The sequence below is a fragment of the Zea mays genome, chromosome 9 (genome assembly GCF_902167145.1).
Source record: "Zea mays cultivar B73 chromosome 9, Zm-B73-REFERENCE-NAM-5.0, whole genome shotgun sequence".
Lineage (NCBI taxonomy): Eukaryota > Viridiplantae > Streptophyta > Magnoliopsida > Poales > Poaceae > Zea > Zea mays.
In genome coordinates this window covers 47,967,428-47,991,135 of record NC_050104.1, presented here as the reverse complement: position 1 = coordinate 47,991,135, position 23,708 = coordinate 47,967,428, and the positions used below count along the sequence as shown (strand labels likewise).

General features: G+C 49.9%; 4 protein-coding genes across 4 annotated transcripts; 3 read left to right on the top strand and 1 right to left on the bottom strand.

Annotated features, from left to right (window-relative positions):
* Nucleotides 1-12,301: 12,301 nt before the first annotated feature.
* On the top strand, nucleotides 12,302-12,733 carry LOC103638333 (uncharacterized). Its single transcript, XM_020543882.2, has one exon. The coding sequence runs from the start codon at nucleotides 12,362-12,364 to the stop codon at nucleotides 12,731-12,733; it is 372 nt and encodes a 123-aa protein (XP_020399471.1). The 5' UTR covers nucleotides 12,302-12,361.
* Nucleotides 12,734-13,452: 719 nt separating this feature from the next.
* Nucleotides 13,453-14,009, top strand: LOC103638332 (uncharacterized). Its single transcript, XM_020543905.2, has one exon. The coding sequence runs from the start codon at nucleotides 13,453-13,455 to the stop codon at nucleotides 13,822-13,824; it is 372 nt and encodes a 123-aa protein (XP_020399494.1). The 3' UTR covers nucleotides 13,825-14,009.
* Nucleotides 14,010-14,428: 419 nt separating this feature from the next.
* On the top strand, nucleotides 14,429-14,915 carry LOC103639928 (uncharacterized). The gene has a single exon (XM_020543913.2). The coding sequence runs from the start codon at nucleotides 14,544-14,546 to the stop codon at nucleotides 14,913-14,915; it is 372 nt and encodes a 123-aa protein (XP_020399502.1). The 5' UTR covers nucleotides 14,429-14,543.
* Nucleotides 14,916-17,461: 2,546 nt separating this feature from the next.
* On the bottom strand, nucleotides 17,462-19,665 carry LOC100280866 (60S ribosomal protein L31). The gene is made up of 2 exons (NM_001153786.2): nucleotides 19,518-19,665; nucleotides 17,462-17,852 (listed from the first exon to the last, which is right to left on the bottom strand). The coding sequence occupies exons 1-2, from the start codon at nucleotides 19,610-19,612 to the stop codon at nucleotides 17,573-17,575; spliced, it is 375 nt and encodes a 124-aa protein (NP_001147258.1). The 5' UTR covers nucleotides 19,613-19,665; the 3' UTR covers nucleotides 17,462-17,572.
* Between the last annotated feature and the right edge of the window lie 4,043 nt (nucleotides 19,666-23,708).

Below are 23,708 nucleotides of genomic sequence, written 5' to 3'. Positions count from 1 at the left end.
TAGCATTTAAATGAATTTCTTTCTCGTCACTCGCGGTGAGTTTCTCAAAATTCTTGGTTGGTTTCATCCCATCGTGAGTGACTCTCCAAACACCTAGATCAACAGCTTCGGCTATGGGTATCCATTGCTTCCTCTAAAAAGTATGGTGACCTATCACTATAATAAGGAAAAATAGTGTCGTCGAAGTATGGTGGCCTATGGGTATCCATTGCTTCCTCTAAAAAGTGTCGGTTGTATTAGTGGTTAAGATAAAAACATTCCAAATGAGCTAAATTGGGCTTTGATACCAATTAAAAGGAACACGGATGCCTAGGTGGGGGTGAATTAGGACTTCTAAAATTCTCGCTAATCTAGGGCACAAATAATTCTCCTAAATAAAACCTATACAAATAACTAAGATTGTGCAAGCTAGGTTTTATCTAAGTGTTGCTATCTCTACTGCAAAAAAAGTTATGCAACCTAAGTTCCAATCCTATATTCTAAACAAAGAATAGTAAATATTGCACCTTAAGTAATTATGTAAATTAGGAAGCTAAAGAGCAAAGGTAGAGATTGCAAACTCCCATGGACGCGCTAGTATTTTTGCCGAGGTATCCAGAACGGCGCAAGGTTCTGACTAATTCTCGTTTGTGCCCTTACACAAAAGGAAGCCCACGCGAGGGCCAAGCACATGGTCGCGTAACTCCATAGAGAGTCGCGGGCCTTCTTCATGCGCAAGTGGTGCTCTGCTTACGGCCTCCTCTCGAACATTCCCTGTTATCTTCACTATCAAGCTTTCAGCCAAAACATCATGGGCCTCGTTTCCTCCAGTATATGGTGGCAACCACACCACAAACTTGGTTGGTGTGGTCTCACAAGACTCTCGTCCTAGTCGGTACAATATTATAATGGCTCACGCAAGAGCCGAGGGGTTTGTGGGTTGTTCTAACCTCACTGAATCAACTAGGCACTAAACTAGAGCAAGCGCAATAGCGGTCTAACTAACCTAAGCACTTCGCAAAGCACCTACACTAATCACCGAGTGATTCTATTAAACACTTGTATTGTCTCACACTTGAGTTGGTATGTTGCTTGGGCTCCCACACCTACAAATGGTCGGCCAAGGGGTATATATAGAGCCCCCATGCAAATAGATCCATCAGAGGAATCCTGCATTTTTGCGTCGAACCAGTCTGGTGCACCATCGAGCCAAGGGTCTAGTACCTCCATGTTAGCTAGCTGTTGCTGCTTTTGACACCGACCCTGCTATAATGCGGTGGTCCGGTGCACACGGACCCGGTCCGGTGCACACAACGTCAGATGACCATTGGCCGACTAGCCGTTGCTGACCGTTGGGACGGGTCTGGTGTACACTCACCCGGTCCGGTGCCCCACCTTGTCAAAACCCCGAGAAGGGCTTCTCTAGCAAACTGGTTCAGTGCCTCGGTCTGGTGCGTACTCACCAGGTTTGGTGCACCTAGTTTCAGCCCATCTTATTCTTCAATCTTCTTTGCTTGGGCTCTTTTTGTCTTGTGTCTTGGACTCGTGCTGAATATTTATATAAGTCTTCTAGGAGTCTTTAAGGTCTTTCTTTTGAGGTGTTGCATCCTTAGAGCCTTAATCCAATCCACTTCGCATCCTGTGAACTACAAAACACAAACACTTGCACAACCATTAGTCCACCTATTATGTTGATCATCAAACACCAAAATCACTTAGTAAAATGGATCGATGTCATTTTATAGTATCATTAATTAACATGTCAAATATAGGCATAAGATGCAGGGATAGTGGTTGTGCCACCTTGTAAATCGAATCTGATTGATCCAAGATCTCAAATGTTGGTGTCACTAAGGTGTTAGACATTAGCCTAAGTTGCCCAAACACATCGCTAGTGAAGCAGACCGAGCCAGGTCAGATGATGATGTTTGTTGTGATGTCCAACACGTGCCTGAGGGCTCCCGGCGCATCACCAATGAACCTAAGGTTGCCGAAGGTGATCTCCTGCCCTAGTGTAAAAGTTTTCGTTGTCAGATCTACTATAATCAACGCATACCCCTACTTGGCGCACCAATTGTCGATGATTTTTTGGCTGTGAATTTGTATGGGGGTGTTTACGAGATCAAAGAACCAAACATAAATGCACAAGTACATGAGGATTTAGACTGGTTTGGGCTCTCGGCTTGAGATAATACCCTACGTCTAGTATGTCGCGGCTATTTCTTATGATCTTGGCCTCTTGGGATGCTTTGTCCCTCATTTTATAGTTGGAGGAGGGGATTACAAGGAAAATATCTGGTAATGCACCAAATTGAATGTAGATAGAAACAAAAAACTCTTCCTACAAACTAAATCTATTTCTATCCTTACACAATAATCTCTTATGTGTCGAGTCGTGCTTTTATTGTGAAGATACACTCCTCGTTTCGTTGTTCATTTTGACATGTACATCCTGTCTTGACATATGGACCAAGTCCTTTCAAAATCTAAGTTAGAGTCCTTCAAATGAATCTGAGTCTTGTGTTTGAGTTAGACTAGCGTATAGCTCGTGCTAACGCTACGATCCCAGAGAGGAGAGGGGACGGAGGCGACGCCGCGAGTGAGGGGAGGGGGAGGCGATGACTGGGTCGCGGGGGAGGGGTGAGGGGGAGGCTGGGGTCACGGGGAGAGGGGAAGAGATGAGGGATGATCCGAATAATATTGTCCATTGGATTTTGAGTGACTAAGAGAGATTTATCCAGCGATCTGAACCATTAGTTTTGATAGTGTGTTACGTCTGTGTGCCATTTAGTTGGTGGATTTAGTGGAGGTTATAAGTGTGGGATGATTTGGTTTGATTAGTTTTGCAAAGTTTGAAGAGATGAATTATATAGTGGTATAGATCCAGAGGTCATCCTCTTCATTATCAATGTCTCTCAGGTAGGTATCTGTCGGTGGGAAAATAAATCCTCCGGCCGGGTGGCGGAATGCACCCGCCCTAATCCTAAGATGAGGAGGGGGCCTAAGCGCTTGCCTGCTTGGTGAATTTCGGATGGACACAAGAACACTCGAGGGTTTATAGTGGTTCACGCCGCTGGAGCGTAATACCCTACATCCACTGTCCGTAAGCTGTATTGATCGTGTCCCCTGTAACGTTGTGTCCCCTCCCTTTTATAGTTTAAGGGAGGTACATACAAGGATGTTGAGCCCCGACATGCGGGCCCAAGAGCATAATGGAAGGAATACATTATGTGAATAATTAATGCTGACAGCACACACGAGTAGAGGCGTATAGGCGGAGCCGTTCAGCTTCCTTAGTAACGCATGAGTAATCAGCGGGAGTCATGATGATTGCAGTGCATGCAACATTGATAGGCCCTTTTCTTGGAAACGCACGAGTAATGGTGAGTCATTGTCCTTACTATGGTAACGTGTGAGTAACAGCACGGCCCACGCAGCGTGGACTGGGTATGCCGCCTGTCACTGGAATGGACAGGCACACGTCTTATCCGTAATGAATGCAAAGACGCGCGTAGCCCAGAGGCTTCATGCCAGGTTCCGTCCGTTGGCTTACGCCAAGCGCAGTAGGCCATGTGGCTGCGTCGGGTCTCCGACTGGGTGGGGAGCAGGAGTGTATGTGATAAGGTCCGAATCTCACTAGATCAGGTCTGGACACGTGTCGGCACCGGACCCCACCTGGGTCCTGATTAAGGCCCGGGTATGTTCTGTCCTGGAACCCTGGGACCCCACTGTGGGTGGCCCGGACCCCATACTGGGGGGTCCGGATCCAATTCTAGGGGTCCAGTTCGCACACGTGGAGGTCCTAGACCAAACTTGGAGGCCCGGACCGTATATACAGGGGTCCGGCACCTTCCCATGGGGGTCCGGACTCACTGGTGTTGCCTCAGAGTATGCCACTTTCTCTGGACACGTGCGGCACCAGACCCGCCCATGTGGTGGGGTCAGGTGTTGTTGCTGGCCCAGAGTAGTCGCCCGAGGCTGGGGCGAGTCATGGCCTGGTCCCACATACAGCTCTTTTACCACGCGACTAAAAGTAGCCACGTGGGTGCTGCGTTTTTATATAGCAGTAAGGGGTATCCTAGTTTCAGGGTACCGACAGTGGCCCCTGGGCCCACCTCAGGGGAGGACGCGAGCCTACAGGTGGGGCCAAAGCTCGTACTTTGTCTCAACATGGCCTGATCGGTGATTGGCGCGCTGTTTTAGTACGTCTGCTGACGCACCCACTGTCAATCCACCTTCGATCACGTCAACTGCCATATCTGTCCCCGCGGTTGACTGACCCACGATCCCCACGCCTGGTGGTTTCGTTGGGCCACGCGTGGGACGCCTCGTTGCCGTTGTTGGTTTTAATAACCTTTTGTCTTCTGCAGCAGCCCCAAGGAGGCGCGCTATCGCGTGCGGCGGTTCACACCCCGCTCTTTTCGCACCCGAAATCTGGTACACAAACTGTATAACCTGTGGACCCGGGCCCCTATGTCACAGACTGGGCTGTTTGTGTCCTAGGTGCCCGTCGAACGGGATTTCCTACGGTGATTCAGGGGCGCGCGGGAGAGTTTCCCTGAAAAGGATTCAGGTTTCCCTGAAAAAGGATTCACCTCGCGTGCAGCAGTTACCTTTTCGCATTCTCTCCCAATCGGCTGCGTCCCTTTGCCTTTGTGCTCCTCTGTTCCACGCCCGCGCCGTCGCACACGCGATGGCTTCGCTCGGTCATCCTGATCGCTTCCAGGCTGAGGAGGAGCTCAATCTGGTGTGTGGCCTGCTTGGGTGGAGCACGCCAAGGCTCGCCAGAAGGATCCGTGCCGGCGCTGTCCCCCTTGGCGATCTCGCCACCGGGGAGTTTGTGCTGTTCACCTCGTACATCTTTTGCGGGTTGGCGCTACTGATTTCGCCCTTCTTCCTGCTACTGCTGGAGGAGTTCGGGCTTCAGCTTCAACACCTCACGCCCCACTCCATCCTCCAGGCAGCGATCTTCGTCCACCTCTGCGAGATGTTTGTAGGTGTGGCCCCTGCACTTCCCTCTTCCGCTATTTTTTAGTGCTGGTCAGGTCCAGGAAGACTAGGGACCACATCGGTGCCTACTACTTTCAGACAAGGCCAGATCCGGCCGTAGTCTACATCCCCACCTTTGGTGGTGCGAGGTGGGAAAACTGGCGCAACGACTAGGTGATTGCCAGCACCGAGGCCAACGACCGCCTCATCCTGCCGAGCAATGGGTCAGCACTCGACCGCAAGAAATGGAGGACCAAGCCATCCATCTCGCCAGAGTTCCTGCACATATTGGACAGGATCAAGGTCTTGGCCACGGGCAGCCTGACATCAATGCACGTGGTCAGCGATCTCCTGAAGCGCCGGATCGCGCCGCTGCAGAAGAGGCCACGCCTGTCCTGCTGGTTCACCGACCCGAATGACATCTGTAGGATCCAGCGCGGGCCGGGTACCGATCTGTCCTGGGACGAGCTAGAACTCCTGGTGGGGGATTACTGGGGAGACTTTTGTCCCGGAATCCCTGATACTCCCCCAGGACGTCCCGGCGCTCTGTGATGACCCAGGGCTGAGGACGGCGATCTTGGCCATGTTGCCGACCCTCGATGACAGCGGTGTGGCGATTCGCCAGACCAACGGCCTGGACCCCCTCCATGGGATCCGGATCTCTGATGCTCCGACTAGGGGTCCCCAGCCCGTCGGTGTGGCTCCCAGCGCCAATCCCGCCATGGCCCCCAGCCCCTTGTACAAGGGCAAAGGGGCTGCAAGCAGTGCCTCTGCCCCAGGTAGCTCCGAGGGATCACCCACGGCGCAGAGGCGCGTTAGTCCCCCGATCCCACCGCCACCACCACCATCCGGGGGTGATCACCCCAGGAGCACGAGCAGCAGCAACAGCAGCAGGAGGGGCAGCAACAGCGACCTCAGCGGCAGGAGCAGCGATCTCCTCGCTTCCAGGGTCACTAGAAAGTCCAGGGCCCCAAGTAAGTGTAGTCCCTTTTTCCACGAGCCTAATCAGCATGCCGACAAGTCTTAACCCATCATCTATTTGCCAGGGCTTCTTCCTCCGCTGCTCCCAAGGCCACGCCTCCTCCGCCAGATACCAGGCCCACCGATGGGTCTGGCTCTCAGCAGCAGGAATCCGCTGAGGGTGGTGTCGGCGATCCGCTCCTAGCTGCTGCCAGGACAGCGGCACCGACCTCCCATGCCCCAGCTGGGGATCCGGCGGCAGTGGCACCAACGTCAGGCGGCGTCGCCGCAGTGGAGAAGGTCCCAGCTGGGGGATCTGCGCCCATTCCCAACACTGGGGTGACACAGGGGGCACGTCCAGCTCCATCCCCCCACCTGCTCCGGAGGAGATGGAGGTGATATTTAGGCGGCGACTCCGGTTGGGTGCCGAGCAATAAGCGGCGCCAGTCCCCATCCCCCGCATGTTGTCCCGCGCCCACCAGGTTCTTAGTGAAACTGAGGCAGCAATCTTGTGGGAGTGGGAGGCACTTGAGGCTGAGCACCAGCGCCTCAGCGACTGGCGCACCCAACTGGAGGAGCGCACCAAGTCGGTGTCCCGGCAGTTCACCTTTGAGCGGTCCCAACTCGAGCAGGACCGCAAGGAGTACAAGAAAGACCTCCAGAGGGTGTGTGCCAGGGAGCTAGAGGCGACCCGGAGGGAGAAGAAAGTGGCTAGGAGGTAGGAAGCCGTGACCTAGAGGGAGGCCCTCACGACAGAGTACCATACCAAATTGAGTGCTCTGGACAAGACTCTGGAAGCCCAGCGGGCCCAGCAGGTAAAGGCCGTGGAAAGGCTGCAGGAATGGCAGCAAGAGCAGAAGGGAAAGGCATGTGACGTCGCCCTCGCCGAGGAAAACCTTAAGGAGAAAGAGTTGTCCTTGGACAGGCGGGAGACGGATCTCGCCAAGCGAGAGATAGATCTCACCTTCAGGGAAGAAATGCTCACCCGGCGAGGCGAGTTGCTGGCCGAGCACGAGCTCGAAGCAGAGGAAAAGGAGAGGAATCTAGAGGAGCAGATCCGCCAGTTCAATGCGGCGCAGGCGGCGCCGGGTCCCCAGGCGATGGAGGCCACCAGAAAGGCCCTCGAAGATCTCCAAGCAGAACACCGCGCCGGGGTCCAGCGCATTGCCGAGTGGGCCGGCGAGGCAAGCACGACACTGGTGCTACTAGGGATGAGCCCCATCCCAGTGTCGGAGCTGCCAATGTCGATCTCCGATGCCCTCCCGGTGCTAGATTCTGCCGCCGATCGCCTCCGGCGCCTGGATCAGATCCTCGGTGCCCGCCTGGAGGCAGAGGGTAGCAAGCTCTGCCAGGCGATGGTAGACTATGTCCTGACGTGCTTTCGGAGTCACGACCCCACCATATCCTTGGCGCCGGTGATCGATGGTCTGATAGCCGCCACAGAAGACGTCGCCCGGGAGAGTGTTCAAGATGTAGTGGAGATGGTGGTCGCGCGCTTTCAGTGTGATCCTGCCGACGCCGAATAGCTAAACCTGTAAAGACAAGGTGAGGGTTCTGCTGGGGAGCGGCTGTAATAACTTTTGGTCTTGTAACATATTTTAAGAACCGTTAATCAAGTAGAACTGGAACTTATCTGTATGTTATTTGCCCTTCTTATGTGTAGCGTCATCAACTTCTCTCTGGTACTTGGCCCCCCTGGGAGGTAAGCTCGACGTGTCGAGGCTGGATACTAGTATACCAAAGAAAAAATTGGTGGCCCGGCCCCTAGGAGGTAGTCTCTACAGTTTGAGACTACCTACCTCTGGACTGGGAGCTGGACCTGCACACAGCTTCGGATTTGAAGTTTTAGGAGCACACCCATAGGACCCACCATCTGGTATCTTTCAGCCTTCGACAACAGGACCTGCAGGATTTAGCCTGGGAAGCCAAGCCGTATGCCCGAACCCACAGGATCATAGCTCCAAATACTAGGGTACCCGTTGCAGAGTGATGGAGCGTGCGGGCTTAGGTTACGAAACCATGCTAAGCAGCTACACAGCTCCGGACCACTCCAGGAGACGAGCGCCCATTCTCTAGAACTGGACCCCAGGTTGCCGGACCCCCTGCAGCAGTAGAGGGGTCCTGAACTGCAAGCCTGGCTACTCAATTCGGATGTCATCATACCAACAAGGGTGGAAAACTGTATGGGTGGGTTAGATAAAAAAATGCTTGTAAACTGAAGTAGAATAAAACCATCACAAAAGCACATCTTGGGGGTAAATCTTTTCCTTATAACTTTATATACATGGGTGTCGACCAACAGATCGGGCTTACGAGGGCGGGCCTCACCGGATTGACGTACACATATGCGCAACCTAGTTACAAAGGAAGAAAACTCAACCCCCAGTTTTGCTTTTATGGATAGAACTTACGGAGATGCTCTATATTCCAGGGATTGGGAAGAGGTACTCCTTCTGTTGTGGCAAGGCGGACACACCCGGGTCGGCATATTTCCGTCACCTTGAAGGGTCCTTCCCAGCTTGGGGAGAGTTTGTGGAGCCCTTCTCGGTTCAGTACTCGCCTTAGGACTAGGTCCTCGACCTTGAGCTCCCTACTATGCACAAACCGCTGGTGGTAGCGCCTGAGCGTTTGGTTGTACTGTGCATTCTGGATCGCCACTCGCCATCTACATTTGTCGATGAAGTCCACGTCCTCACGCCGCAGTTGTTCCTGCATAGATTCATCGAAAGACTAGACCCGTGGCGAGCCCATAATGATTGCTGGGGGAAGACAGGCTTCAGCCCCGTAGACCAGGAAGAACGGGGTCTCCCCGGTAGCTCGGCTGGGTGTGGTCCGATTCCCCCATAGTACGCATGGAAGCTCGTTGGCCCAATTTGCGCCATGCTTTTTTAAGCACTCATAGGTGCGTGTCTTGAGTCCCCTGAGGATTTCTGTGTTTGCCCTCTCAGCCTAGTCGTTGCTCATGGGATGAGCCACAGACACAAAGCAGAGCTGGGTGTCGATGCCCTCACAATACTCTTGGAAGAGCCGACTTTTGAACTGGGTTCCGTTGTCCGTAATGATATGGCTTGGAACCCCAAATCTACAGATAATCGACTTGAGGAAGGCAACAGCAGCACCCTGGGTGATACTGACCATAGGGGTGGCCTCTGGCCACTTTGTGAATTTGTCGATAGCGACAAAGAGGAAACTGTACCCGCCGACAGCCCTAGGGAATGGTCCCAGGATATCCACCCCCCATACAACGAATGGCCAGGAGGGCGGAATCATTTGCAGAGCCTGAGCCGGTGTGTGTATCTGCTTTGCATGGAACTGACATGCTTTGCAGGACTTTACCAACTCAGCTGCATCCTGGAGAGCAGTTGGCCAATAGAAGTCGTGCCAGAAGGCCTTACCAACCAGTGTGCGGGATGATGAATGACTTCCGCACTCACCTCCATGGATCTCCGTGAGCAGCTCACGACCCTCCTCCTGGGTGATGCACCGCATGAGAATGTCATTGGCGCCACAGCGATATAGATCCCCTTCTACCAGTGTGTATCGTTTAGCCAACCGCACTATGCTCTCTGCAGACACATGATCTTCAGGAAGGATATTTTCTTTCAGGTAGTCCTGGATCTCAGAGATCCATGTATCAGGACCACTCTGAGCTACTGGTTGTGGTGCTAAGAGGTTGATAGGACCCTCTATAACACACACAATCCTTGGTGGGTTCTGCAGATGGAACGCCACCGGGACCGCTAGCTTCGAGGTGCTAGTCTTGCCCCCTTCGTCCGGTTCGATAGGCTGGGCGGTAGGTCTCAGCAGCCGTCTTTCGAAGACGCCCTCGGGCACGGGTGCCCAAGTTGATGCCCTCGTGGAGAGTTCATCTACTGTTGAGTTGTTAGACCGAGGAACATGTTGCAGTTCCAAGGCAATGAAATCCTTTTCCAGCTTCCTTACGTGGAGGAGGTAAGCTGCGAGCCTAGGCTCGTTGCAGCTACATTCTCCGCGGACCTGCTTGATAATTAGCTAGGAGTCCCCCTTCACGAGGAGCTGGCGGATCCCTAGGGATAAGGCCGCAGACAATCCGAAAATCAATGCTTCATACTCTGCCATGTTGTTGGTGGCCTTGAATTCAAGGTGCACCATGTACTTCACTTGATCTCCGCTTGGGTCGATGAGGACCACTCCAGCACCGCCACCCTACTGGCGGGCGGATCCGTCGAAGAAGAGCGTCCAGTGGGGCTCGATGAAAACCGGAGCCCCAGGCTCCGCAGGTGTGGGGTCCGAATCGGGATCCAGACCCCCAGGAGCGCTCGGGGGAGGTGTCCATTCCACGATGAAGTCAGCCAGAACCTGGCTCTTGACAATGTGGCGAGGCTGGAAGTCCAGTTAAACTCAGCAAGCTCCACGGCCCACTTGGCGATGTTGTCTGTGGCATTAGAGTTGTGGAGAATGGCCCTTAACGGGAAGGAGGTCACCACTACGACCCTGTGTGCCTGAAAATAGTGGCGCAACTTCCTGGACGCAACAAGTATAGCATAGATAAGCTTGTGCGTCTCAAGGTACCTGGCCTTTGCCTCATGGAGGACTTCGCTGACATAGTAGACTGGCTTCTGGATAGTTCGGACCCCTGCAGTTGGTCCCGAGCCCTCAAACTCTTGACCTTCCATCACCATCGTGGTGGTCGGACCACCCCCTTCTCCTAGGGGAACTTTTTGACTCCCCTAGGGATGTTGTGCCGTCCTTTCGACGACCAGCACCATACTCACCACCTCTGTAGCTGCTGCAATGTATAAGTACAACGGTTCCCCTGGCTCTGGAGCTACTTGTATTGGTAGGGACACAAGGTGCTGCTTCGGTGGGAAAATCCTCCGGCCGAGTGGTGGAATGCACCCGCCCTAATCCTAAGATGAGGAGGGGGCCTAAGCGCTTGCCTGCTTGGTGAATTTTGGATGAACACAAGAACACTCGAGGGTTTATAGTGGTTCAGGCCGCTGGATCGTAATACCCTACATCCACTGTCCGTAAGCTGTATTGACCGTGTCCCCTGTAACGTTGTGTCCCCTCCCTTTTATAGTTTAAGGGAGGTACGTACAAGGATGCTGAGCCCCGACATGCGGGCCCAAGAGCATAATGGAAGGAATACATTATGTGAATAATTAATGCTGACAGCACACACGAGTAGAGGCGTATAGGCGGAGCCATTCAGCTTCCTTAGTAACGCATGAGTAATCAGCGGGAGTCATGATGACTGTTGTGCATGCAGCATTGATAGGCCTTTTTCTTGGAAACGCACGAGTAATGGTGAGTCATTGTCCTTGCTATGGTAACGTGTGAGTAACAGCACAGCCCACACAGCGTGGACTGGGTACGCCGCCTGTCACTGGAATGGACAGGCGCACGTCTTATCCGTAATGAATGCAAAGACGCGCATAGCCCAGAGGCTTCATGCCAGGTTCCGTCCGTTGGCTTACGCCGCGTGCAGTAGGCCACGTGGCAGCGTCGGGTCTCCGCCTGGGCGGGGAGCAGGAGTGTATGTGATAAGGTCCGGATCCCACCAGATCAGGTCTGGACACGTGTCGGCACCGGACCCCTGCCCGGGTCCTAATTAATGCCCGGCTATGTTCTGTCCTGGAACCCTGGGACCCCACTGTGGGCGGCCCGGACCCCATACTGGGGGTCCGGATCCCATTCCAGGGGTCCGGTTTGCACACGTGGAGGTCCTGGACCAAACTTGGAGGCCCGAACAGTATATACAGGGGTCCGGCACCTTCCCATGGGGTCCGGACTCACTGGTGATGCCTCAGAGTATGCCACTTTCTCTGGACACGTGGCGGCACCAGACCCACCCATGTGGTGGGGTCTGGTGTTGTTGCTGGCCCAGAGTAGTCGCCCGAGGCTGAGGAGAGTCATGGCCTGGTCCCACATACAACTCTTTTACCACGCGACTAAAAGTAGCCGTGTGGGTGCTGCGTTTTTATACAGCAGTAAGGGGTACCCTAGCTTCAGGGTACCGACAACAAGACTAGTTATCTTTCACCTCGACGACAAAGAAAGCTATAGCGATCGTGTTACTTTCAATTATAAGCTTCAAGGCAACTCCCTTAACATCGAAATCTAAAGTCTTAATAGCTACGAGGATTCTCAGTGCCTCACAGCAGCCACGTCGTCCAGAAAAGGTCAGCCATCCGATTGAAACCCCATGCCATTTCCTCACAGCAGATGCTGCCACGCCGGCCTGTGTGTTGTGCCGACACGGACCCGAAAACTTACTCAAATTCAGCTTCCAATGGTCCACGTCCGACCTCCAGTCCCACCGTGCCCATGCCTCCTCGGCTCCTCCCAAACTCGCCGCCAGCCCCACACATCCCAGTCGTCGCTCGTGCCGGCTAGCTCCGCTCCATCGGCCCGCCTTACCTCTGGCCTCGTCGCCACGGCGACAGCGGCGATGCTGATGCAAGGCGTCGTGGCAGTGATGGACTGTACCTCGACGGGCGTAGCGTCGCCGTCCTCGTCCACGCGGTGCCGGCTGGGCCCGGCGGGCGGGCACGCGGGGAAGCGGCGCCGGCCGCGGCCGTCCAAGCGCGCGCCCACCACGTACATCAGCACCGACGCCGCCACCTTCCGCGCCATGGTGCAGCGCGTCACCGGCGCCGACGAGGCCAACCTGCAGCCGCCGCAGCAGGACGGACTCGGCCTCAGCCTCCTCCTGCCGCACCTCGGCGTCGAGCGGTTCCTACAGGCGGCGGGACACGCGGCACCGCACATCGCTGCTACACCGTACACGTCTGCCCCGCTCGCCGCGGCGGCAGAGCAGTAGCCGTTGTACCCGACCACTGGACTTGTGGAACGTGATGTACGGGAAGAAGACCGAGGTGGTCTCAGCCCTGACTGGCCAATGAAACCGTCCCAATTGTTCCCCGTCCGTTCCAGTTCCAGGCAAGCCTATACGTGCCTGCGCAGCATTAGCATCTACCGTCGATGATCTGATCAGCAGACGATCCCTTCTTCATGGCGGTGGAGAAGTTGTACATCATATATTCATATATCAGTTGGAGTGACCTCGAGCGTGGACTATGGGATGGAGTAGCAGAGTTGTGTTAATCAGAGAACCAGCAGTCACGCGTTCTACTGTCTTGCGGTCTGCAGTTGCATCTGCTGATCTGCACTTTGCATGCTTTCCCATGATCCCGTCAATGTGAGGATTCTCAGTGTCTTAATAGCTACAAGGATTCTCAGTGCCTCACGGCAGCCACGTCGTCCAGAAAAGGTCAGCCATCCGATTGAAACCCCATGCCATTTCCTCACAGCAGATGCTGCCACGCCGGCCTGTGTGTTGTGTCGACACGGACCCGAAAACTTACTCAAATTCAGCTTCCAATGGTCCACGTCCGACCTCCAGTCCCACCGCGCCCATGCCTCCTCGGCTCCTCCCAAACTCGCAGCCAGCCCCACACATCCTAGTCGTCGCCCGTGCCGGCTAGCTCCGCTCCATCGGCCCACCTTACCTCTGGCCTCGTCACCACGGCGACAGCGGCGATGCTGATGCAAGGCGTCGTGGCAGTGATGGACTGTACCTCGACGGGCGTAGCGTCGCTGTCCTCGTCCACGCGGTGCCGGCTGGGCCCGGCGGGCGGGCACGCGGGGAAGCGGCGCCGGCCGCGGCCGTCCAAGCGCGCGCCCACCATGTACATCAGCACCGACGCCGCCACCTTCCGCGCCATGGTGCAGCGCGTCACCGGCGCCGACGAGGCCAACCTGCAGCCGCCGCAGCAGGACGGACTCGGCCTCAGCCTCCTCCTGCCGCACCTCGGCGTCGAGCGGTTCCTACAGGCGGCGGGACACGCGGCACCGCACATCGCTGCTACACCGTACACGTCTGCCCCGCTCGCCGCGGCGGCAGAGCAGTAGCCGTTGTACCCGACCGCTGGACTTGTGGAACGTGATGTACAGGAAGAAGACCGAGGTGGTCTCAGCCCTGACTGGCCAATGAAACCGTCCCAATTGTTCCCCGTCCGTTCCAGTTCCAGGCAAGCCTATACGTGCCTGCGCAGCATTAGCATCTACCGTCGATGATCTGATCAGCAGACGATCCCTTCTTCATGGCGGTGGAGAAGTTGTACATCATATATTCATATATCAGTTGGAGTGACCTCGAGCGTGGACTATGGGATGGAGTAGCAGAGTTGTGTTAATCAGAGAACCAGCAGTCACGCGTTCTACTGTCTCGCGGTCTGCAGTTGCATCTGCTGATCTGCACTTTGCATGCTTTCCCATGATCCCGTCAATGTGAGGATTCTCAGTGTCTTAATAGCTACGAGGATTCTCAGTGCCTCACAGCAGCCACGTCATCCAGAAAAGGTCAGCCATCCGATTGAAACCCCATGCCATTTCCTCACAGCAGATGCTGCCACGCCGGCCTGTGTGTTGTGCCGACACGGACCCGAAAACTTACTCAAATTCATCTTCCAATGGTCCACGTCCGACCTCCAGTCCCACCGCGCCCATGCCTCCTCGGCTCCTCCCAAACTCGCCGCCAGCCCCACACATCCCAGTCGTCGCCCGTGCCGGCTAGCTCCGCTCCATCGGCCCGCCTTACCTCTGGCCTCGTCGCCACGGCGACAGCGGCGATGCTGATGCAAGGCGTCGTGGCAGTGATGGACTGTACCTCGACGGGCGTAGCGTCGCCGTCCTCGTCCACGCGGTGCCGGCTGGGCCCGGCGGGCGGGCACGCGGGGAAGCGGCGCCGGCCGCGGCCGTCCAAGCGCGCGCCCACCACGTACATCAGCACCGACGCCGCCACCTTCCGCGCCATGGTGCAGCGCGTCACCGGCGCCGACGAGGCCAACCTGCAGCCGCCGCAGCAGGACGGACTCGGCCTCAGCCTCCTCCTGCCGCACCTCGGCGTCGAGCGGTTCCTACAGGCGGCGGGACACGCGGCACCGCACATCGCTGCTACACCGTACACGTCTGCCCCGCTCGCCGCGGCGGCAGAGCAGTAGCCGTTGTACCCGACCGCTGGACTTGTGGAACGTGATGTACGGGAAGAAGACCGAGGTGGTCTCAGCCCTGACTGGCCAATGAAACTAGGGATGAAAACGGGACGGGTACCCGGAACGGGTATCGGATACGGGTACCAAAACGGGACGTAATTTCGGATACGGATACGGGTATTTTGTTTGTCGGGACGGATACGGGTATTACCCGGATATTGAACCTCGGATACGGGTAGGATACGGAATCCCTAATACCCGGTCAGTACCCGAAAATCCCGGGTCGGATACGGGTACCCGGAATTCGGGTACCCGTTTTTTCTTTTTCTGCATAATATAGTAATAAAATCATAACTTTTACATATGAAATCGGATGAAGATAAAGTTTATATGAAAATTGTAGAGCTTGAAGAGATCTATGACTTTGTAATACATCAATTTTTTGTTTAAACAATATTTTAATGATTTAATTGTATTTTGATAGTTTTCTATGACAAGAAATTAATAATACATAAATAGCCTCAAAAAATCGTGAAAATTTACGGAGATACAACATATGTCCATATGTAACCATGAAAAATGTTTAGATCATAAGATCTATAAGATGCCCACGTTTCTTTCCTTTCACTTTCACTTATTTGTACGAGTTACATGTGAAATTAGTGTAAGTATCCAAGTTTCAACATAATCAGTACTTCACTTTATCATTTTCATACGAGGACTTGAGTTATCTTCATATAAAATGTTTATTAGTTTTTTTAACTTATTTACAATATTTTAGTGAAACTAGAATATTTTATGAATTTTAAATATTGCGGTGTTGGTTCTACAATGTCCTTGTGATAAGCAACTTTGAACTGCATGATGTCAATTTTACCGGTTTCCTTTCTTACATATGATCTATCATATACATGATTATGTATTGCTTAACTTATGGATGGTTGGACAATTAATATCATCGGATGAACTACCCGACAATTATCCGGTACCTATCCGAGTAATATCTGTTATCCGTTTCTTACCCGTCCAGATTATTACCCGATCCCGTCCTGTATCCGTCCCGAATCTTAACTACCCGTATCCGGTCCCATATCCGAGAAAAATACATTAGGGTAGGATACGGGATGACCCTGTATCCGGCTGTATCCGTCCCGTTTTCATCCCTAAATGAAACCGTCCCAATTGTTCCCCGTCCGTTCCAGTTCCAGGCAAGCCTATACGTGCCTGCGCAGCATTAGCATCTACCGTCGATGATCTGATCAGCAGACGATCCCTTCTTCTCCATGGCGGCGGAGAAGTTGTACATCATATATTCATATATCAGTTGGAGTGACCTCGAGCGTGGACTATGGGATGGAGTAGCAGAGTTGTGTTAATCAGAGAACCAGCAGTCACGCGTTCTACTGTCTCGCGGTCTGCAGTTGCATCTGCTGATCTGCACTTTGCATGCTTTCCCATGATCCCGTCAATGTGAGCTTTCTACTGCTTGTGTAAAAATGTCTCTTTGGCGGTGGCCACAAAATTTTCAGCTGCACCGGCACCACGCCACCACCACCACGCTACAAAATTTTCTTTGGCTTTGGTTACTGAATAATTTTGGGGAGGATAAACCATTTTGGCTATTGCAGTAAAAAAAGATGTGAACCTCTCTTTATTTTGGTTCCGTTTATCATGCTGCACAGTTTGGTAATTTATTTGCAGTCCAAGAATAGATTTTTTTAGTGTCAGTGTACATGTTTTCTTTTTATTATCTAGAGCACTTCGTCCCAGCATAATGCTGGATTCGTACTGGTACCAATGAAGATATACTTGTTCTCTGAACTAAACAATTCTGTTTAAGATTTAGTCATCCTCCATTTAATTTTAATATATCATATATAGTTGTTTATTCATATTTTTCAAGTACCGGGTAGGGCGCCACCTGATCTAGTAATATTAAAACCTTCAACCATTGAACATTACGTTGGTCTTTATCAACTCCTAATTAAACTTGTTTAGCTTCTTATATGTAGAATATGGCACAAATTTTACATTAACACCACTCTCTAGGAGCATCTTAGAAACCGATCCCTTCACATCCAATGACTTCAGATGTGTCGTCCAAATTCTTAGGCTTTCAAAAAATACACCACGGCACCCGAATTTATAATTCATATGGTGATTCGATCCTTCGTCTTCGTGGTTGTATTTGCGGCTGCCATATTCAGAATTTGGTTTTTGCTTTGAAATTAATTTGAAAATGTTGTAAGACAAAATCACAAACAAATGCAGCAAGAATTTGTAACTAATTGTAAAACAAGATCACAAATCAATGCAGCAACGAAGAGGTTTCCATTTCGGTTTGGCAGCTACGAAGAGGATTCCATTTGTAACTAATTGTAACTAATTTGCTTTGAAATAATTCGTACTTACCAAGTTCAAATGCGAATGAAACAAAATTCGTCAGACTCAGACATGCTGCATATCTGATGCCTACAGAAAAGATTTGGAACGACAGACTACAGTACTTGGTGCGGGTATCTTCAAAAGTTCAAAACCAGACGAGAACAAGCGCGCCATCAGAAAACTCAAAGATTTCTCACAAGGCTATCGACTTAGTGCTAACAAACTCAAAAACACCAAAAAAAATGATTTGACAGTTGACACAGATCAGTACCCAGGCAGATCTACTCGTCGTCCTCCACAACCTTGGTACCCAGACCCTTCAGGCCTTCTGGGGGGATCTCAGCAACGGTAACAAGAGAGTAAAGCTCTTCCTTGGCGTCTTCCTCATCGTTCCTCTTGCGTGCGATCCTGACACGGACACGCCTCGGCACACTCCGGATACCACTGCTCCAGATGTGCTTGTTGAGTTTCACATCAATCCTGATGTCAGTGGTGCCCATTGCCTTCTGTGCAAACTTCCTGATTTCCTTTATAGCATTGGGGGCTTTCTTCTTGAAGGTGCTGCACGAAATCAAGATAAGCAGTCAATTACTAATAATTGATTTGAAAATATTTGGCATATCAGCATATGAAAAAATCATACGAAATTGAACAAGGCAAAGTACTAATGAAACACTGCAAGTGAAAGGGCATCCAGCATATGCATCCAATGGTTTATGAGCACAACCTGCTGCTGCCTGTGCTCTAGTAAAAGCATGTGCAAACAACCATCCAGCTTATATGAAACAAAACAAGTGAAACCAATGTCATCAAGGATCGTAGAGCAGTAGAGCACAATCGGCAGTAGCAGCATACTTGCACAACACAGGATGGAGCTTCAAAGCACGGTTCATGTTTCACAAGACCCCACAAAAACAATGTGCCACAAGAGTGAGCATCAAATTAGAAATATTTCCTGCCCAAATAGAACACATGGAAGAACAATCACATGTAATGATGAGCAGATTCCACTCTGCGGGGCATGTAACTGTATAGACTACACAGTCACATGTTTAAAAAGGCAGGCACTTGGAAAATAGTAAATTACACATTCAAACAAGGAGCTGCAACATAATCAGAGTGTTAGGGGGTGTTTGGTTTCTAGGGACTAATGTTTAGTCCCATTATTTTATTCCATTTTACTCTATAAATTGCTAAATATAGAAACTAAAATAGAGTTTTAGTTTCTATATTTGACAATTTTGAAACTAAAATGGAATAAAATGTAGGGACTAAAAATTAGTCCCTAGAAACCAAACACCCCCTTAGTCCAATTGCAGCACACTGGCATGACATCTATATACAAACCAACCGAAAGAAAATGTGCATGTAAACAAAGAGGAACGGCTCCTCTGCCGTATCGTCCAGCTACTGCAGTATGGGGCTGGTCCCACATGTCAGCCAGTCGTCGGCCACAACGTTCACGGACGTTACAGCAGAGGATCCTGCCACAAACGGAGTAGTGCAAGATCTGATCAGGTGAAAACAGGCTTGAGACTACTTTGATCTTTAAAATATCTACTTCCTTGCAGTTGGCTGGACTAATTTTGATGTCCAGTACAGGAACTGATAAATCTCATGGATAGAGCACCTTGACAGAACACAAGACAAAAAAACACAAATTGCTGCTACCTGCTATAGACAAAATTGCTGCTATTTGTCTATGCAACATGTATCATGAGTTCAGGATGAAAGTAAGTGGTAGCAACGCATCTTCAATGAGGCACAAACGGCAGTATCTTACAATTACAACAGAAAATAAAACTATGTCTACTAGAGGCACCAAGACAAAACGTGGCAAACACATCGAACAGGCCATCCACTGGGAGCGCTGAATTAGAGCAATTTCCTGCCCAAATGTAACACATAGTAGCATTTCAAGGAGCAACACGTGTACGATGAGCAGATTTCACTGTGCCGGGTATGTAGAGTGCACAGCCACAAGGTCAAAGACATGCACTGGACTATACCCGGAGGTCGGAGTTGTTGCAAAAACAACCAGAGAACTGAACAATTGCAACGTGCTGGCCCAATATGCACAGATCAAAGTTCGCACACGCCTGTATAACTAAACGAAATCGATTCATTCTTGCAAGGAAAATTCGTTCGCAGCAAGCGTCGCTAGATCAGGTTCGGGGAAAGACGGGAGTGGCAAGGGTGCGGAGGTGTCTGCGACTGCGACTATACCATCCGTGGAGGCGCTTGTGTAGGTTGATGGTGTACTCGCGGGTAACCACCTCGTCCTTCCTGGACCCTCCTGGGCGCTGCTTCTTCTCCGCCATCGCGCTCCCTCACTCCTGCTCCCTACGGCGGCTGATGACTGTGGCAGGGAAAGACTGAGAAACCCTAGGCATCGCCCGGTTATATCAGTGCTGTGTCTTCGAATTGGGCCGAACAGATGGGGCGGTCCATCCTTTTCGAAGCCCATCACCAGCTGAGGTAGTGAGGGCCCAGTCATATCAGTATTTTTGGTGTTTCGATATAAAAACTATGTTATTTGTAAATACCATAGTATTTTAGTATTTATGGTTTAAAGGTGTTTGGTTGGTGCTAGAGTAAGGGTATGTTTGGGAACTCTGTTTCATAAAACCAAAGTTTATAATACTATAGTTTATTATATGCCATAACATAACTATGGTATATTTTACCGTTCAATCCGACACATATTTGAAGACACAATATTTGTAGTGGGGAAGAGACGGCTATAGCTATGTGCAAGACCAAAGTTTTTTTAACCCCAAAAATATTGTGGTATTGGTAAAACCATGGTTTAAAATACATAGTTTTTAGATGTGTTTCAAACACCTTTTGGTGTAAAATACCATGGTATGCTCAAATACCATGGTATTGTCTTAGGACTAAGAAAATATTGTGTTTCCAAATAGACACTAAAACTTTGTTTCAAATATTGTAGTATGACCAGAACCGTAGTATTTTAAGGTTTTTGGGTATTGAAGTTGGGACTGGAGTTTTCTCTATCATGTGTGCATGCGTCCAATGAAGTTTTGGATGTTGTGTCCCAAGGAGACTTTTGCTACTGGTGACCAACAACCCACATACACTTGGTATGACAAGTGTTAATGTTACTTTATTTATAAATAAAAAACCATGTAACCAAACATTCATTGATAATAAGAAATGTCATGGTTATATCATTGTATTTGAAAACCATATTATTTATGCTCTAAAACGGTGGTATTTCAATATTATAATATTTAAAAATTATGATGCCAAACAGGCCCTAAGGTGTGATCGTAAAGTTTTTATTTGGTAGGAATAATCGTATTGTTCCACAACCATTTTACGATTCAATGGTGATTTGCTTTTGGTGGTGGGTGATGTCTAGATCAACAACAACAGCAATGAAAGTGAGTATCTGAATTATCAAGACAAATTTAATATTTTAAAATAGATATGTTTGAAACTTGATGCTAATATTTTTTATGTTATTGAAATCTTTATTACAAATAAAAATAAAATTTTGCATAAATTATTTTATATATTACTTGCTCTCTACAACAAAAAGAAGATATATGATAAATTTGAGGTTTACCTTTTATGATTCTTTACCATCTCAATGCTAGAAACAAGAGTATACATTTACATATCATATTTTATATCCTATTTATTCATAATCAAAGTAAAAATATGAAAAAATTAATATCTGAATAAGTATTTGTTTTTCATTATTAAATAGCAAGACACATGTAGTGACTTTATGGATGTCGAGATCTGTCAGCTCGATACTATAATGAAAACCATAAAGATAATGTATTTGCATGCATATGTCTATAGGAGCGGGTGTGCCGACGTATAAACATGATGGCAGATGTGACCAGTCGCCAACCAATCACAATCTTCCACATTGGCAAGTTCTCAAATTTGGTGGAAAAAGTAGACAGGGGAGAATGGTGTGCCCTCTAGGGTGCTACCCGTCGAGAAAGGTGGTGCTTCCGATGACCCTGCTCTAGATGATTGTATTAGTTCCTTGGATTTCCTCCTGGGCCTCCGCTTCCAATCAAGTGTATGGAGCATATTTCATCAGCCAATCAATTGTCTCCCCAGTAATTCTAGTTCTAGTTTCATATTGGTTGCCTCTTTTGGAAGATGCAAACTTCGCCTCTCGGGGCTTAATGTTGGCTATATTCTGCAATCTATTCTAGGAGGATCCGCTCTTGATTTCAAGATTGTGTTCCTTTCCGAGAGGGTTTTCTGATTTGCGGTTTCATCAAAGGATGTGGGATTCTTCATTTATAATACTCGTTCTTATGCTTGTGACATGTTCAATGCGTATTTTCATCTCTAGAAAGCTTTTAATCTAGAGGAAGATGTCCCTTGGAAAATTGTCTCTAAAGTTAAATATACGCCCAGATCTTATGCTGGTGTTATCAGGAATTATGTTCTTACTAGGGAAAATGCTATTCCAGTTCCAAATCATATTGCAAGGAGGATCCACAAGCAAATGTCTCACGTGCCAGTCTTTGATATACTATCAATCAATCAGCGACATGCAAATTTGGATGTTCAAAAGACAACGATTTTCAATCGGATTTCTGATGATCTTGATTGGGTTGATCGATTGGTATCTAAAAGGGAATTGGGCCATTGGGTCCTTTCTAAGTGTTTTGGTGATTAAGTGTCCAACACATCACTTTGATCTATCATGCCTACTATGAGTATGAGCACATTGCAAATCCTATTGAAATGGAGAAGCAAAGGTATGAATCTAGCACTTAGTGAATTGTTTTAGTTGCTAACTATGTATATCTAAGTGCTAGGAAACTTCTCAAGTCGAGCAAAACTGTAGAAAATAATTGGCTATGTTTGGCCAAGATCGGGACAGCCTGGGTAGCACCGATCTGTCCGGTGTGCATCGAACAATGTCCGGTGTGCTAGACTGCGCTATGGCCGAACTGGACACTCTCGGGATTTTGGTTGGCGCTCTAGCTAAAATTCACAGGACTGTCTCGTGTGCACTGGACTGTCCGGTGACTGTAACACCCCTGGTGTTGCGAGAACTAAAACTTTGGTATGACATCATATGCATTGACATTTCATTCTGTATGATACACCTAGGATGCATCCACTAGGCTAAAATTTCAAAACAAACATGTGATGTGATGCTCTGACTTGGTAAAAGGGATTCTTGACCCTAGGTTAGAGTATCTCTCGTTAAGGGTTGGAGACCTATGACCTTGTGAGATGAGCACTAAGGGATGATCTCAACAAGTTGGTAGAAATGTTCAAGAAAGGTTAAGCTTAGAGAAGTTAAGTGCAATATATACCCTAGAACACTCAAAACCCTAATTTGAAACCCTAAAACCCTAATTAGTGCCCTATTGGGTGATTTCAAATTCTATACACTTTTAGTCAAAGGTGTATACATCAAAGTGATAGAATAACCAAAGTTAAGCAACTTTCATGTTTGGGGTTTTCCAAGTTTTGTGGTGCAAATTGGGGTAAATTGCAAAAGATCCAAGAGCACCCATATGCTTAACTCTGAAAACATTGTTAACAGGCCAATTTTAAGCCTCTATGATAGAAGACGCGGCCCGATCTTCCGTGAGATACGATAACTTGATTGAGTGGAGATCTCGACGTTGATGATCCAAGGCTCCGAGCGAACGGTTCCTCGCAATCACTACACCACGGCTCTGTTGGTTATCACCCGTGACACACGAGTGACCTCGCCACGAAGGCTTATCCTTGCAAGCGCAATCAAGAACACAAGCAAGAACAGGAAAGAAACGCAACCAAAATTGTATTGATTACGGGTTGGTGTCTCACAAACCGATGACGACGACACTGTTCGATGACAGAATTGATCTAAGCAAAACCCAAACCTAAATGTGGCAGCGACTACTGAATAAATAGAGTATTAGGGCGTGCGTGACCCCTGGACTCGCCCCTAATGGGCTCCGACGCGATACACGGCCCAACAGACGGTGTTGCAGCACCAAAACAGAATTTGAACGCTGACTTGTTTCGACGATTCACGTTTACTCTGGATGAATTTTAGGGTGGAACCAGTTGGGTTGGTTACATAATCTCGTTATCTTTCCAACCATATCCAGTCCGTCGCAATCGGAGTTCGGATGCATCTTGGGCGTCCATTTTAGTGTAGACTGGTCCTGGAACCCGAGATGGAGTCGCAGCCGACTCGGACTTGATCTCCTTCCTGTTGTGGACGCCCTTGCTGCTCCTCCTCAACACCTTGGCCTTTTCCAAGTCCTTGCTGGTCCTCTCCAAGGTACCTAATCATCAAAACATCCATGGCCCCAAGCGTAAGCTCTGAAACACAATTGACTAGGGTAGAACGTACCTGGAGATTTAGTTGTCGTGCACGAGATCGTGCTATCGGTCCATTCATTGTATGTA

What these genes read in the sequence shown, in the direction of transcription:
- LOC103639928 (XM_020543913.2), top strand. Translation starts at nt 14,544, where the DNA reads ATGCTGATGCAAGGCGTCGTGGCAGTGATGGACTGTACCTCGACGGGC.
- LOC103638333 (XM_020543882.2), top strand. Translation starts at nt 12,362, where the DNA reads ATGCTGATGCAAGGCGTCGTGGCAGTGATGGACTGTACCTCGACGGGC.
- LOC100280866 (NM_001153786.2), bottom strand. Translation starts at nt 19,612, where the DNA reads ATGGCGGAGAAGAAGCAGCGCCCAGGAGGGTCCAGGAAGGACGAGGTG. An exon ending in CACAAGCGCCTCCACGGATG is followed by an intron (nt 17,853 to 19,517) that starts GTATAGTCGCAG and finishes GATTTCGTGCAG; the next exon opens with CACCTTCAAGAAGAAAGCCC.
- LOC103638332 (XM_020543905.2), top strand. Translation starts at nt 13,453, where the DNA reads ATGCTGATGCAAGGCGTCGTGGCAGTGATGGACTGTACCTCGACGGGC.